General features: G+C 46.4%; 1 protein-coding gene across 5 annotated transcripts in view; it reads left to right on the forward strand.

The window, feature by feature from the left end:
* The window catches only part of EIF4G3 (eukaryotic translation initiation factor 4 gamma 3), a 144,481-nt gene that overhangs the window by 57,568 nt on the left and 71,887 nt on the right, over positions 1–15,026 (forward strand). For 4 of the 5 annotated variants that reach the window (XM_079326426.1, XM_079326427.1, XM_079326429.1 and 1 more), the window contains exon 4: positions 12,814–12,909. In XM_079326426.1, coding sequence (XP_079182552.1) covers positions 12,814–12,909 — 96 coding nt within the window. Of the gene's footprint in view, positions 1–12,813; positions 12,910–14,025; positions 14,074–14,174; positions 14,289–15,026 lie in introns of those variants that run through there. The other variant, XM_079326430.1, reaches the window with a different exon arrangement.

The following is a 15,026-nucleotide window of genomic DNA, read 5'->3' on the forward strand; positions in this document are numbered from 1 at the left end:
CAATAAACTTGCACTACTCCTGGGGCATGGGGTTTTATTGTCTCATTCTGATAAAACCCCTGTCTATAATTGTCTGTGTTCAGGAGCATCGTTGTGGATCCCTTGATCTGACTTGGTCTCTAAGCTTTGCAGAGAGCTCTTCCCCCAGAGAACTTCTCTATGTATAAACTTCTTATTTTGTGTAAGGTGCTGTTAGAGGTAATTCACTGCTGGTTAAAACCACCCAGCATGCCTAACTCTTACAGTTGTCAGTCCAGGGTCTTTATTCCTGATGCAGACACAACAAAACTCTCCTTGTGTAAATGAAGAAGGTGGTGTGGACCAACTGAGGGAAATGTTGCCTGTTTGTGCTGCTCCTCCAAGCAACAGATTCCAGTTTCTTGGATCTTCTGTCCATTCTAGATAATGAGAATACAACAGATTTAAACAACTAAACTCCTGATAGTGTTTTGTGAACAATAAACCTACCTAAATAACCAGATTAATACATAGTAATGGATTTTTTCTGACCAGTCAAGAGTTTGACTTCTTTTTCTTCTCACTTCTTTCCTCGTGCTTCCTCCTGTATATCCGGGTCAGGCTTCATCCCAGCACATCTCCAGTGCATTTTGGAAATTCAAGGCTTGCAGGAATATGTGACTGCAAGTGGAGATTTGAAACTGCAAGTTATTTAATAGCTGATAAACCCAGAAGTGTAATCTTCTTTTGGCCTTTGTGTTCAAGACCTGCTGGAAGTGCAGCTGAACCTTCTGGTTCGTAATAGGATTAGGAGGTTTTTGATTGGGTTAATAATGCTGGGAATATTTCCTCCTAGAATGTATTTCATTATTTTTGCTTCATTACTGTGCTTTTTACCTCATTAAGTTAAATCTGGGCAAAACTGGCTGGGAACATCAAACATGTCTTGTGTCTCGGTGCCTTTGGGCCTTAGGGGGCTTTTGTGTGGAGATGCTTGACTTCATGGGTGTCTTCTAATTTGGGAAAGCATCCAGGTGTAAGAGCTGCAGGAAGGGAGACTTGAGAAGGGATAATGTAGCTTCAAATGCTGATTAACACTATTTATTTTAATTATTTAACCTTGGAAGCAGTTGGCTTTCATAAGGCACAATGTAGGAGGGATGTATGAATTAGTATTTGTGCACTCAATAAGGACAGAAAGAGCCTTTAATTCATTTGGTTTTTTTTTTTTTTTTCTAGCAAGGAAAGGAAAGAAAGGAAGATCCATTACAATTTTATCATATATGTGTGCAAAGAAAGGATTACAGCACAAATGATGAGTCTAGTTGGGACTGCATCTGGCTTTAGAGTCACCCCTCATCTGAATCCTATCATAGAATCCCAGGATGGTTTGAATTGGAAAGGATTTTAATCTCATCCCATTCCACCCCCTGCCATGGGCAGGGACACCTTCTGCTATCCCCGGTTGCTCCAGGTTCCATCCAGCCTGGCCTTGGATGCTTCCAGAGATCCAGGGGCAGCCACAGCTGCTTTGGGCACCCTGTGCTAAGGCCTCCCCCTGCCCAGGGAAGGATTCCATCCCAGTACCCCAGCTATCCCTGCCCTCTGGCAGTGGGAAGCCATTCCCTTGTCCTGGCACTCCAGGCCCATGTGAAAAATTCCTGCTCTGAGAGGTCTGTTTAATCCTTCTCCAAGCAGTCTGGTTTGCCCAGTGGGGAGAGAAGTGTTTTTCTAGTGCTGCTTGAGCTTTTCCTCTCGGGAGTAGCCGTGACCTGGATCCGAGTGTTCCGTGGCCCTTCCACCCTGTGCAGGTTCAGGGATTTGGAAAGGGACAGCTCTCAGTGGGTGCATTGGCCACACAGCCCATCCTGGCTGCTGCACGAGCTGTCTGCTGTGTGACATTATTGGGAATCAAAAGCACTTTTAAACTCACCAGTAACTTGGTTTGGGGTGGAATGAAACAGCATTTTTAATAGAAAATCAAACTTCTCTGTAGCTGTTTAAATATTCTCCAGAATCCTTTCTTTAGGACTCTTCACATATATTTTCTGTTCTCAGAGTCATGTGCTTTTCAGACCTTGCTACTTGTTGAACCACATTTTTATTCATAATAGAAGAAGACAAAACAATACAAGGCAATTTGCCATTTTCTTACATTTAATAATTTCAATTCTGGAATTCCTTCTGCAATAGTACCTTCTGTTCCATGCAATTTAATGGATGTTTCCTTGCATGCTCCAGAAAATACGCAGTTTTTAAACAAACACCATGTGTTCCATAAAGCACCAGAGTCAGCACAAAAGTCAGAGCTTTACACAGCCTGCATTTTCTAAGCACAGAGGGTATAAAATATTCCTGCAGGCAGAGAAACCAGGGAGATGGAGCCCTGGATTCCTGGAGTCCACTGTTAGCTGTTGTGTCAGACTGGGAAACAGAGGAATAACCTGTGTAGCCATTTACCCTGCAGCAGGGACAGCACATTCCAGAGGTGAGGCTTTGAATCCATAAACAGCCTGGTTCTCCTGCCAGCTGAAGTCTCACTCTGCTGTTTTCCATTGAACCAACAAAGATGATGGAGCGGTAATTCCACTCCCTTCAGCCTGGAAGGGCTGTGCCTCTGTTCTCCACAGATCCCTCCTTATGGTACCATTAGAAACTCATTATTTATTTAATTGTTTGAACTTTTTGCAGATTCAAACACTTTATACGTTGGGTATTTTTGGGCTTCAGTGTAATTCAGTAAAACTTGAATATTTTTTCTGATTGCTGCCCTCACATAGGTGAAAGTTGGCCGAGACCTGGATTGTCAGGTCCAGGTGCCTGCTCTGAGCTGGATCAGCTGGAGCAGATGACTCTGGGCCACCTCTTCTTGGGTTTGGGTGTCTCCAAGGATGACAGCATTCTCAGAGATGTCAGATGATGCAGTTTTGCAGCTTCTGTGAGCTCAGGGGTGTTTCTGCACAGTCCTAGCTCTGCTTTCAGCAGTGGAGATGCTGGAATTTCTGCCCTCAGCACACACATACACTCCATATTGTTGAGAACCTTTATTACAGAAAATGAAAGTTTACTTAATTACATAATGGTCATTAGCATACCACCCCAGGCTTGCAAGGCAGGTGCTGCAGCCAGGGCAGATCCTGGCAGCTCAGTAAGGAGCCATGTGAAGCCACTGCAGCATTTCCAGATGTTATGGAATGATTTCCTGTGACATTATCTGTGGCCTCACACCCTTGTTAGCAGCAGTTCCATGCTGATGGATTTAAAAATGACTTTGGGATGGAGCTGCCACCAACAGGACACCTGCTCACCCCCATGGCTCAAAATCACACTGATTTAGTCTTTCACTCCAGGTCCTCTGCTGTGTCTGGAGTTCAGCATGGATTCCTGGGCTGGAGCCTGACCTAGGAAGGAGGAAGATGATTCTTTCCTCCCTCTCTCAGGCTGGGTGTTCTGTTTGCCTTTGCACTGTGGTGAGGGACACGTACACCCAGTAGAGCTGAGGAGAAAATCACTGAAACCCAGAAGGATTTGGGCAGGAGGGGCCTTAAAGCTCATCCAGTCCCTCACCTTCCACTATCCCAGGCTGCTCCCAGGTCCCATCCAGCCCGGCCTTGGATGCTGCCAGGGATCCAGGGGCAGCCACAGCTGCTCTGGGCACTCTGTGCCAGGGCCTGCCCATCCTCACAGGGAAAAATTCCATCCCAATATCCCATCTCCCTGCTCCTGGCAGTAGGAAGCCATTCCCTGTGTCCTGCCCTCCATCCCTTGTCCCCAGTCCCTCTCCAGTTCTCTTGGAGCCCTTTTAGGCCCTGAAGGGGCTCTGAGCTCTCCCTGGAGCCTTTTCCTCTCCAGGTGAACACTCCCAGCTCTCCCAGCCTGGCTCCAGCCCTGGAACATCTCCATGGGCTCCTCAGGACTTGCTCCAGCAGGTCAAGAATGGTCCCTGGCACAAACAGTCCTTGTCCAGGGAATAGGAGAGCATGTCCCTTCACCATCTTCCCTAGGAGACAATCTCATTATCTATGCTGAAGTAGGAAAAGTACCCGTATCTCTGTGGATGTTACCTGGGACTCAGTTTCCCTGTGCCTTGCTGCTTTGCCCACTCAGATGTGTGAGGTGAAAACGTAAAGCCATAAAAAGATTGTTACAAATTTGGCTGTTCAGGTAATGGCACGGGTGATGTCTCCTGAGACAAACTGCTGCAGAGGTAAAAGGGGAGGGAGGGGAGGAATTCCTCCTGGGTCAGGAAATTTGTGTCCTTTTAAAGGCTGAGCTTAATCACAGAATCCCAGGCTGGTTTCAGTTGGGATGGACCTTAAAGCTCATCTTGTTCCACCCCTTGCCATGGGCATGGACACCTTCCATTAAAATGTTAATACATTTACCCACAAGAGGAATTCCCTGAAGGATGGGCTTATTGAAAAAGAATGTACTGTGTACTTGTCAGGAGAAGGGCAGTGAGGATGCCAGGTACTTCTCTGCATCTTCTACTTGTCTGTAATTTGTTAAACTCCTAAAATCAGGCAAGACACCTGGAGCTGAGTCCTGGCATTTCGAGGAAATAGCTTTAGAAAAAGCCTACATATTTAAATAAACTCACTGAACAGTCACAGTTCCTGTTTATTATGGGCCTCCACCCAAATCCAAACTTCAAAACTTCCCAGCAAATCAAATGTGCAGAGATTTGGACCATGTCCCACCCTGATGCCAGCCCAGCCCCTCCATCAGGAGCAGAGTGTTTGCATTGGAATTGTGTTCATTCAGATTTTTATGTGGAAGCTCTTCATCTACACAATTTGTTTGGTGTCAGAGAAGAGCTCTGGTCCTTTTGTCACAGATTTTAATGGCTCTTTGAATATTCCAGATATTATATACCAATATGTGCAGGAAAACTGTTTCTCTAGTGCTGATGCAGCCTACAGGGGAGCAGCCCTGGCTTAGAGAGGCAGCAAAGTAGAACTGCTGCATATTTTTGTTTTGCAGCATTGCCCTGGTGAGGATGAGCTGATTTCAGTGATTCTGGATAATTTGCAAATGAGCTGCTTAAAAAAAGTGTCATCCCTGGTGTGATGGTACCTAAACCCTGCATATTTGAGCATATAGCTGTGAATGGGGCTTGTGTGCAAGCAGAGGGTCTGAGAGTGTGTGTGATGATCATTGAAGTATCATTGTAATAATGAAAGGCAAACTGGGAGCATTTATAGGGGAATTGTCCTTGTTTAGTGGTTTAATCATTTGTTGTGCTATTTTTAAAGCTGGAATAATTCACAGGAATAGTGGGAGAATATACTTTATGTATTGTTTGAGGGGTGCTGTATAAAAAAGGCTGAAATTACTGAATTTAATAATTCAGGTTTCTCCACCATCATCTGTAGTATTTGCAGATGAGCTGGATCTATATATTACAGATACTCTGAGTTTTTCCTGCCAGCAGCTTCCAAACCTGTTTTTTTGAGTGCAGAGCACACCAGGGAGGAAAAAAAAAGTGATGTAGACTTGAATTATGTGGTTGCCAAAAATAATGGTGACATTCAGATGTGTCCAGAAGAGGTGCAGGGGCAAACAAGGCCCTGTTTGTGGTCAGATCCAGGAGGTGCCTGAGGCAGATCCTGGGCATCTCCAGAGCTCAGTGACATAGTTACAAAGTGGTTTATTTTGTCCCTTAATTCTGATTTTAGGTCAAAAGCTGCTCTACCCCATGTTCAGTGATCTCTGCTGCAGCCCCTGGGAATGTGGTAAGGGAGACAGGGAGAGCAGGAACTTCCTTGTGCCTTTCCCTGGATTCTGCCCGTGCTCCAAAGGCAGCCCCTGGATGAAACAGGAGCCTTTCATTGGCCATGTGTCTGTGGGAGGAGGAGATTCTGGGCTCTTCTGGGATGCTCTGGCTGAGGCTGTTCTCTCTGCTTTCAATAACACAGCTTTTCACATCAGACCAAAGTAAAATGTTGCTGTAACCTTCAGTCTTCAGAAGTTTTGTGCATTTTTGCAGGAACAGGAGCAGCTGCCTTTGGGGAGGCCAGGAAAGCTTCTTCCCCCAGCACTGCTGCACCTTTCCCAAAATCAGGGCATGCAGAAACCAAAGCTTGGGGGAAATCAAGCTGCTGGGTACGAGTGAGGAGGGACAGTCTAAGGAGCTGCTGTTCTGGCCTGTGCTGCCTTTGGGGAATTCATTAGGGAGAAATGAAGATGCAGGGTTTATATTATAATCCTCTTACTTTCTGAGAGATGAATGCCCAGAGATTTCTCTCATTGGAGGGTTGCAGTTGTTTGAGTTGTCACAGTGATTGGATTTGGGGCTATGGAAGGGCACAGCCAGCCCAACTCCACAAAGAAATGATGATTCACAATTAAGAGCCACATCATTGCTGTCACCATTGCTCCATACTTGTGAGCAAAGTGTTGGGTTCTGCTGCTGTGGGGGACTTCTTCACTTGTGTCTGAGGCCAAATAAATTCCTGCTGTCCAGACCAGTGACACAGGGGAAAACTCTGCAAAAGCAGCCTCAGGGGCTGGTGCATCTACACAGCTGGTCCCATGTCCCTTTGTGGTTTTTACTCAATGAAAATCATTCAGCAGCTGGAAGGAAAAACCAAGTCTTGTTGTTAAAAACATGGATAAAGAGGAGACTCCTGTGCAATGACCTCCTCTTCCTGTACCTTGCTACAGGAGCAGTTGCCTTTGGTCTTAGGTTCTTGTGTGAGTAAGAATTTATAAATCTAGGGACAGGACCCTTGTGATATATCGTATAAAGAACACTAACTGTGCCTCTGAATGCCCAGCTGGGGGGTTTGAATCAATATTTAGCATTTAACCAGGTCAGGGACTGGCTTGGGAACAGACCAGTGCAGGTTTTATGCAGAAATCCCTGTACTGCAGGGGAAAAGGGGATGGGATGGGGATGTTGTGTTGTTTGGGAAAAGAGATCTTGTAAGAGTTTTTTCCTGTTTCCAGCCAGTGCATATTTTTGATATTTTATGTCTTGACATTTAATAATAACAAGATATTTTTGAAAATGTGTGTGGTGGCACTTTGGTTAGTTTTTAGCTGGGGGCTCTTCATCAGTAGTGCTGTGATACATGAGATATGAGATGTAAAACCACCTGGACAAGGAACCATAGTTTTTATTGCCCTGCAGCACCACATTGGTCTGTGGCCATGCAAAATGTCCTTTGGGGCTTCTGGGGGACAGCCAGGCCTGTGGCCCCAGGAAGCCTCATGTTGTTCTGAAGTTTGCTTTTTCTGTCACATTCCTCCCAAGAGATTTAAGCTCTGTGCTGGTGTCCAGGGGGAGCCAGAGCCGTGGCTGTGCCAGTGGGGCTGGGCAGTGACTGGGAATGCCAAGGTTTGCACTGGGCAGTGCTGGGAATGCCAGGGTTTGCACTGGGAATGCCAAGGTTTGCACTGGGCAGTGCTGGGAATGCCAGGGTTTGCACTAGGAATGCCAAGGTTTGCACTGGGAATGCCAAGGTTTGCACTGGGCAGTGCTGGGAATGCCAAGGTTTGCACTGGGAATGCCAAGGTTTGCACTGGGCAGTGACTAGGAATGCCAAGGTTTGCACTGGGAATTCCAGGGTTTGGACTGGGAATTCCAGGGTTTGGACTTGGAATTCCAAGGTTTGCACAGGGCAGTGCTGGGAATGCCAAGGTTTGCACTGGGAATTCCAGGGTTTGGACTGGGAATTCTAGGGTTTGCACTGGGAATGCCAAGGTTTGCACTGGGCAGTGACTGGGAATTCCAAGGTTTGCACTGGGCAGTGCTGGGAATGCCAGGGTTTGCACTAGGAATGCCAAAGTTTGCACTGGGAATGCCAAGGTTTGCACTGGGCAGTGCTGGGAATGCCAAGGTTTGCACTGGGAATTCCAGGGTTTGCACTGGGAATGCCAAGGTTTGCACTGGGAATTCCAGGGTTTGGACTTGGAATTCCAAGGTTTGCACTGGGCAGTGCTGGGAATGCCAAGGTTTGCACTGGGAATGCCAAGGTTTGCACTGGGCAGTGACTGGGAATGCCAAGGTTTGCACTGGGAATGCCAAGGTTTGCACTGGGCAGTGACTAGGAATGCCAAGGTTTGCACTGGGAATTCCAGGGTTTGCACTGGGAATGCCAAGGTTTGCACTGGGCAGTGACTGGGAATGCCAGGGTTTGCACTGGGAATGCCAAGGTTTGCAATTGGCAGTGACTGGGAATGCCAGGGTTTGCACTGGGAATGCCAAGGTTTGCTCTGGGCAGTGACTGGGAATGCCAAGGTTTGCACTGGGAATTCCAGGGTTTGCACTGGGAATGCCAAGGTTTGCACTGGGCAGTGACTGGGAATGCCAAGGTTTGCACTGGGAATTCCAAGGTTTGCACTGGGAATTCCAGGGTTTTCTCCCCGAGGTCAGGGCGGGAGCGGCCCTGGAGCTCCTGAGTCACGGCCACGTGCTGGAGCTGCGAGTCCAGTTCTCCTCGTGTGTAACTCCAGTAAATATAGACCCAGCAACCTCTTCCCTGAGTCTGGAGAGGATTTGGGATACATCAGCCACAGGGATAACCCCTTCCCAGCCAAGCCAGCCACAGAGCTCAGCAACTGACACCTTTCTGCCTGGGCCTGGACAGGTTTTGTTCCCAAAAAAATTTTCCAGAGGCAGAGCTGGGTGACTCAGCCCTTCTGAGCCTGATGTGTGTACTTTGCTGTTTATTCCCAGGACAAGGAGTCCCAGGGGAGTCATATTACGCTGCAGGCTCCGTGTTTTTTAACCAGCTCAGGACCTGAGCTAAGAATAACTTTTTTCAGTTGTTTTGTTAATAGTGATTATTTTTTCCTTGCTTAGCACAGGCAGTAACTCCAGGGGGAAACAGCCCAGAGAAAGGGTTTTCCCAGCAAGTTGTGGGAATGCATAAACACTCATTTATTATCACCTTCCTCCCCTGAACAGCCACAGCTGAAATGTAAAATTAGGAAGGTGAGAGCTTTAAGGGAAGCAAATTGCTCTGTCTTGAAGTGAAACAGCTCAGCAGCACTCTGTCCTCTTCCAGCAGTTATTTGAACTTCAGGGATTCAATCCAGCCTTTAGATGCTTCAGAACCAACATTTGTCTGCAGACCAGTACTTGCTTCCCTGCCTTCCCCTCTATGGGGGTTTATTTAGGGGATTTTTGGAGCATTTCCTCACTGATCTCTTCATTCCCCCACTCCAGCACTCCAGCCCTGTGTGGCTGCATGTGACCATGTCACTCTCTGTACCCATTTAGCTGCTTGGCACAGAAAAAAGCCCTTTGACAGATGAATAGATGCAATGCTTTAATCAGCTGGTGTGTATGAAAAGCAGCAGAGTGCTGTGATTTGCTCTGTTGGATCTTTAATAGTTTACTTAAGCTCCCACAGCTGATACGAAGTTAATACCTGCAGAAATTTATAAACCACTTTTCCCTCCCTTTACTTCCCCCTATGATGGTTTTAACATAAATACCAGTTAAGGCAACATCCCTTTGGTTGGATATTTGTGGAGCACAAGCATTTGTTGTTGTGCAATAGTTGTAAAACATGTTTATTTAGCTGATGTTTGTGGTCTTCAGTAGGATTTGTATTGCACTTGTTCCTTACTTGTGACCTTACACCCATGAGGGTCATCTGTACAAAACTGCCTTGCTTGATGACACCTTAATAGCACAGACCCTTCTGTGGCCTCTAGTTAAGCCTTTATATACTTTTTTCTTTATAACTTAATGCTGTGCTCATTCTGGTAGGGCTTAAATACTAAAGCAAGTTTAACCCTGGGTTGTGTTAATGTCACAAGTGAGTGTCACCAGTGAAGTGCCTTTGGCACTGTGTTTCCAAGTATCTGTTCTATAGTTTTGCTGCTAAAACTCAAAGGACTTTTAGGCTTAGTGATAGATGTGCTCCCTTTCTCTCACATTTCCTTTGGCTTGGGTGATTAAAAGAAAACAGGGGCTCTTTTGGATGTGGGTACAGACTTTGGGGCAGCATCAGATATGTGACTTGCCCTTTGGGAGTCCTTGCAGAGCTCTGCTCTGCCACATGCAACTTAAGCCTGAAGAAAATGTTTTCATGAGCCTGAATATGGGGAGGAATAGTAGATATTTTCCTCTCTTGTTACTGAGGTGCTGTGGGAGCCGCAGTTTGGGATGAGGTCTCATCTCCTGAGATGTGGAGCTGGAGGCACCAGGAGCCAGTGATCATCTGGTGCATTTATTAGTATTATTTGGCATTATTATTTATTAGTCACCTATCCTGTATGCTCACTGCTGGCTGGTGGGAGAGATACAAGGGAGAATGGCTTTAAAACAAAAGAGAGTAGGTCTAGGTTGGATATTAGGAGGAAATCCTTCCCTGTGAGGGTGGGCAGGCCCTGGCACAGGGTGCCCAGAGCAGCTGTGGCTGCCCCTGGATCCCTGGCAGTGTGCAAGGCCAGGCTGGACAGGGTTTGGAGCAGCCTGGGATAGTGGAAGGTGTCCCTGTCCATGGCAGGCATGGCACTGGATGAGGATGGTTGAAGTCCATTACAACTCAAACCCTTCCATGATTCCATGATACAAACAGCAGCATCTGGACCTTTGGAAGAAGCCCTAATCTCACATTGGGTGGAGATCCAAGATGCAGAAATTCAGCTGCAGAATACTACAGAGGCAGGACAACTTCTCCAGGTTGTGGATGAAAAGAGTTTCCCCACATTTTCTTAGCTTTGGGTTATTCACTCTGGAATGACACTGACAGCACCAGCTCCAGCAGAATCACTCATCAGGTATAAGGGTAAAAGAACTGATGTGACATCTGACATCTCAAAAAAAAAAAAAAAAGAAGAGTTCTTTCCATTTAGTTGTTTACATTAATTAGGTTTTGGCTGGAGTGGATTGGATCAGTGAGCTCCTGGAGAGGAGGGACAGGGCAAACCTCAGAGGATGCTGCTGCCATCAGGAGCTGAGCAAAGCATTTAATTGCTCTTGAACCAGAGGCTGTGCTGCTGTATCAGTATAAACTCCTCCATGGCAACACTGTCCAGCTGAATATCCAGCCCCAGTGAGTTTGGTGTCCTGGATCACAGTAAGGATCTAGTGGTGTATTTAGAGACACACATTTTATCATCATTTTGACCCAAAAAGCTGTGAAAATGAGGCAGAAGCTAACAGGTCTTGCCTAGTTAAGTTGTGTGGTAGGAGCAGGGTCCTTGCATGTCTGTGGAGTCGTGTCTAAGTCTTGATCTTTAAAAGCTGTTCCAGTGTGGTCCCAGAGTAGGAATAGAAGGTGTTGCAGCAGTTGAGTTTTGGGATGGGGCTGTTTTTTTTGTGCTCATTCCCTTCATCCCCTCTGCCATGTTTTGGGGAGAAGTGTTTGCTGTATTTGTTGTATTTTTCTTTTTTTTTTTTTTTTTTTTTTTTTTTTTTTTTTTTTTTTTTTTCCCAAGACCAGGGAATTCCTGGTTGAATTGTTTCCAAACTGTATTTTCATTTACCTTGTGCTGCACTTTTGTCAGCAGATGATTAGTCCAGAGATGGAAGAACAAAAAAAAAAAAAAAAGAAAATGGAAACTCTACCCCTGTGCTGGCACTTCTGGGGCATCTCCAGTTCTGGGGCAATTCTGGGATCCTCATTGCAAGGACACTGAGGAGTTGGAGCATGTCCAGAGCACCAGGAGAGGCTGAGGGAGCTGGGAAAGGGGCTCAACCTGGGGAAAAGGAGGCTCAGGGGGCCCTTGTAGCTCTGTACAAATCCCTGACAGGAGGGGACAGCAGGGGGTCAGGCTGTGCTCCCAGGAAAGAGGAACAGGAGGAGAGGGAACAGCCTCAGTTAGGTTGGATATTGAGAGAAATTCCTTCATAGAAAGGGCTGTCCATCCCTGGCACAGACTGCCCAGGCCAGTGGTGGGGTCCCCATCCCTGGGACAGGGGTTAAAAGATGTGTAGCTGTGGCACTTGGGGATGTGGTTTAGTGGCAGCCTTGCCAGTGCTGGGGAACAGTTGGGCTGGAAGATCTTAGAGAGCTTTTCCAACATTGCCAATTCCATGATTCTATGATGCTTGAGAGCAAAGGCTGTTGCAGACTGGAGGCTGGTTTTTGTTCCATTACAATAATAAACTATTTAAAAAAATAATAATGTAAATTATAATGTTTTTGTTCAAAAAGAGTAAGGAAAAAGGCACTCTGAAAAGTTATTTCTAAATGTCTCACTAAAATGCATCACAGGCAGAGCTCCATAGCAGAGCTCCAGTTTATTGTTACTGGGGAGAGCATCTGGTGGGATAAATTGTTATGGCCCATGGAAATGGGTGGAAGGAGGAAAAATGTGCAGAGCCTGTAGCCATGACCTGCCTCCATCTGGGATGATTTGGGGCTGTTCCATTGTGTTGGAAAGACTTTAATGGAGCAGCAGCTTCTGTTAAACACATGAGGTTGTTGCTTGCTGTTTGTCTGATTTTGGAGGGTTTATTGGCCTCATCTACAGTTGTGGCTTTCCTTGGAAGCTGGTTCAGAAGAGGCTTTTGGAAACAGGTGGCCAGGCCTTTGGACATGCAGGGTTTTGGTGACACTTCGTTGGGGCATGTGTCTTGTGGGTTGTTTTCTACTGCAGCACTTGGGGAGCTCAGGTGATAAATAGTAACAAACTGACTTACAAAAAAGTAAACTCTGACTAATAATGAGTAATGCAGCTGTTACTTACAGTGGAGGTGCTATTGGAGCTCCAAGCTGCTACCATGAGAGGCAGTGTTGATGAATTGGACCTTGACAGAGACAGTTTCTCCATTGCAATCTTTTCACCTTTATCTCCCTGTCAGTCACGTCAGCTGATAACGTGTTCTGTTCCTGTTTTTTGGGATGAATCACTGGATCCACTCATTTTGCTTTTCTTGTTCCCTGGCAGGCTCCTTATCCCTCAGGACAGAATGCAGCTGCAACCACGCTGGTGTACCCTCAAGCCCCTCAGACAATGAGCACGCAGCCTCAGACCCGCTCGCCGGTAAGGAGCCCGCACTGGCCTCACCTCCTGTCACTTCCTCCTTTGCGTGTGTTTCTGTCTGTGTGTCTATAGCACATGGCTGCTTCTCTGGAAAGCCTGTTCCACTCACCTGGAAGCACATCCTGAACAGCAAACCTTGATTGAGTTTTTCAAACACCATCTTGGTAGGATAATTTTCCTTCTCAAGTTCTTAAAGAAGCAGTGGAGAGATTCTTATCTACCTTCAAATAACACCGTTTATTTTTAGCCTAGTTGCTTTCAGGTTCACTTCGTTATATAGTTCAGGTTCATTACCAGAATCTTTCTCTTATCTTCTTTTTTTTTTGTTTGTTTTTATTTTTTCTTTAAGGATGCCTTTTATGCAGGGACAGACCAAGGATCAAATACAAGCAATTCTCTGCAGCAACACTTGGTCTCCAGTGGCCTCTGGGCTTTGCTCCCAAATCAGTGCCACTGATCAGTTCTAATCCTGGAGGTGGTCACATGTAGCCTAGAGCTTCTGTGTACTCAGATCTTTTTGTGCTGAGCCCCTTTTTCATCCAACTTCAGGTTTGATCATCCTTCATGGTATATTTTTTGGGGGTGGGTGTTTATTGTGATACCACTCTGCTGTTGTAGGACTTAAATTCCCCAAACCTGATACTTTCTGGGGATTCTCTGCTTGTAACACTGCTCCACATGATGTTGAAAGACCCTCCTAGGGCATCAGAGACTTTGCCCAGCTTCTGGAAGCATGTTGGCTTCCCATCACCACATCTCAAGGCTCCGTCAGCCAAGGGAGCAGCAATCCTGCACCTCCTTGCCACTCTGTGTCAGGACACTTTCAGGCTGCCCATAACCCCCTGGTGCCTTCCCAGCACTCTTCTCTTGAAGCTAACTGAAAGCCTCTGGGACAAAGGAGTTTGTCCACAAAACAGCTGTAAATACAGATATACCCAGGACAAGAATCCCCAAACCTGCAACATCACTGGGGCATTTGCCCAGCTCTGGAGGTTCCTCCTCCGGGACGTGCCAGGATTTGTTCTGAGGCCCCTTAACCCCTGCTGATGAATGAGCCAGGTAACACTGACTTTGAAGTTCTTTGATGTGGACAGCTGGGAATTTGTCCTTAGTGCCCCATTCTAGTCAGTAATGCAGGACACTGCTGGTAAAACTCTTTCCTCAGTAAGTATAATCATCTTTCTCTTTAATTGTTGCAAAGCACAGCTAAGCTGGAGCAAAAACTTGACTGAAGAGCTGCATCTCTAAACCAGTTTTTTTGACAGCCCAGCAGAACAGTGCCAATACATTGCACAGAAAACTGGAAGAGGAGGAAGGTTTTGGAACAGAGTCCGGTTTACAGGTCCCTGGCTGGAAGAGGCTGGATAAAATACTGCATTGTAAGCAATATAACAAACTGTACTCCTTCTTGCAGGCAATTGTGCCCATGGCACTGTTTTTATTTCTTCTTTCTTTCTTTATTATATATATATATTTTTACCACATCCTTTTTTGTTGGCTACAGAAATGCACTGGTTTTGCTTCTTTGCTGAAAGCACGAGCTGCCATGGCAGCCTCTGCCAGGTGAGGTGGTGCCACAAGGGCCCAAAGCTGAATTGCAGCTGGGAGGTCTGCCCTGGGGTAGGACAGAGACCAGGGCCCCTTGGGCTTTGTCATTCAGCAGAGGGAGAATCTGTGGGAAATTTGGCCAGTAAATGTCAAATTTTATAGGGTCTTGGCCCGGTAACTGAGGAGATCCCGAGGAAGAATTTATCTGCACCTGTCAACCTTGTTTGTATTATTTTGAGCTCTCCTGTGTGCAGATTTTGCCATGTGTTCTGCTAGTGGCCATCTCACCCCATGACTAAAAGCTGCTCCCACTCATCACATTTCATTCCACCTCCCACCCCAAAGCAAATGCAAGACTAGCCCAGGCCTGAGCTACTCCTGCATTTGGTTCTTTGCTTGATTTATTTGTAATTATTATTTTTTTCTAGTTTATTTTTTAACTGTCCCATTTGGTGGTAAAGGGAGGGTGAGCAGGGGACAAGGAGGGTGGTGGGGTGGCTTTGCCATCCCTGAATTTCTGTTGTGGGTAGGCAGGACTGACCCAACCCCTATCTCGAGCCAGAGCTTCC

Source organism: Erithacus rubecula (genome assembly GCF_903797595.1).
Source record: "Erithacus rubecula genome assembly, chromosome: 24".
Taxonomy (NCBI): Eukaryota; Metazoa; Chordata; class Aves; order Passeriformes; family Muscicapidae; genus Erithacus; species Erithacus rubecula.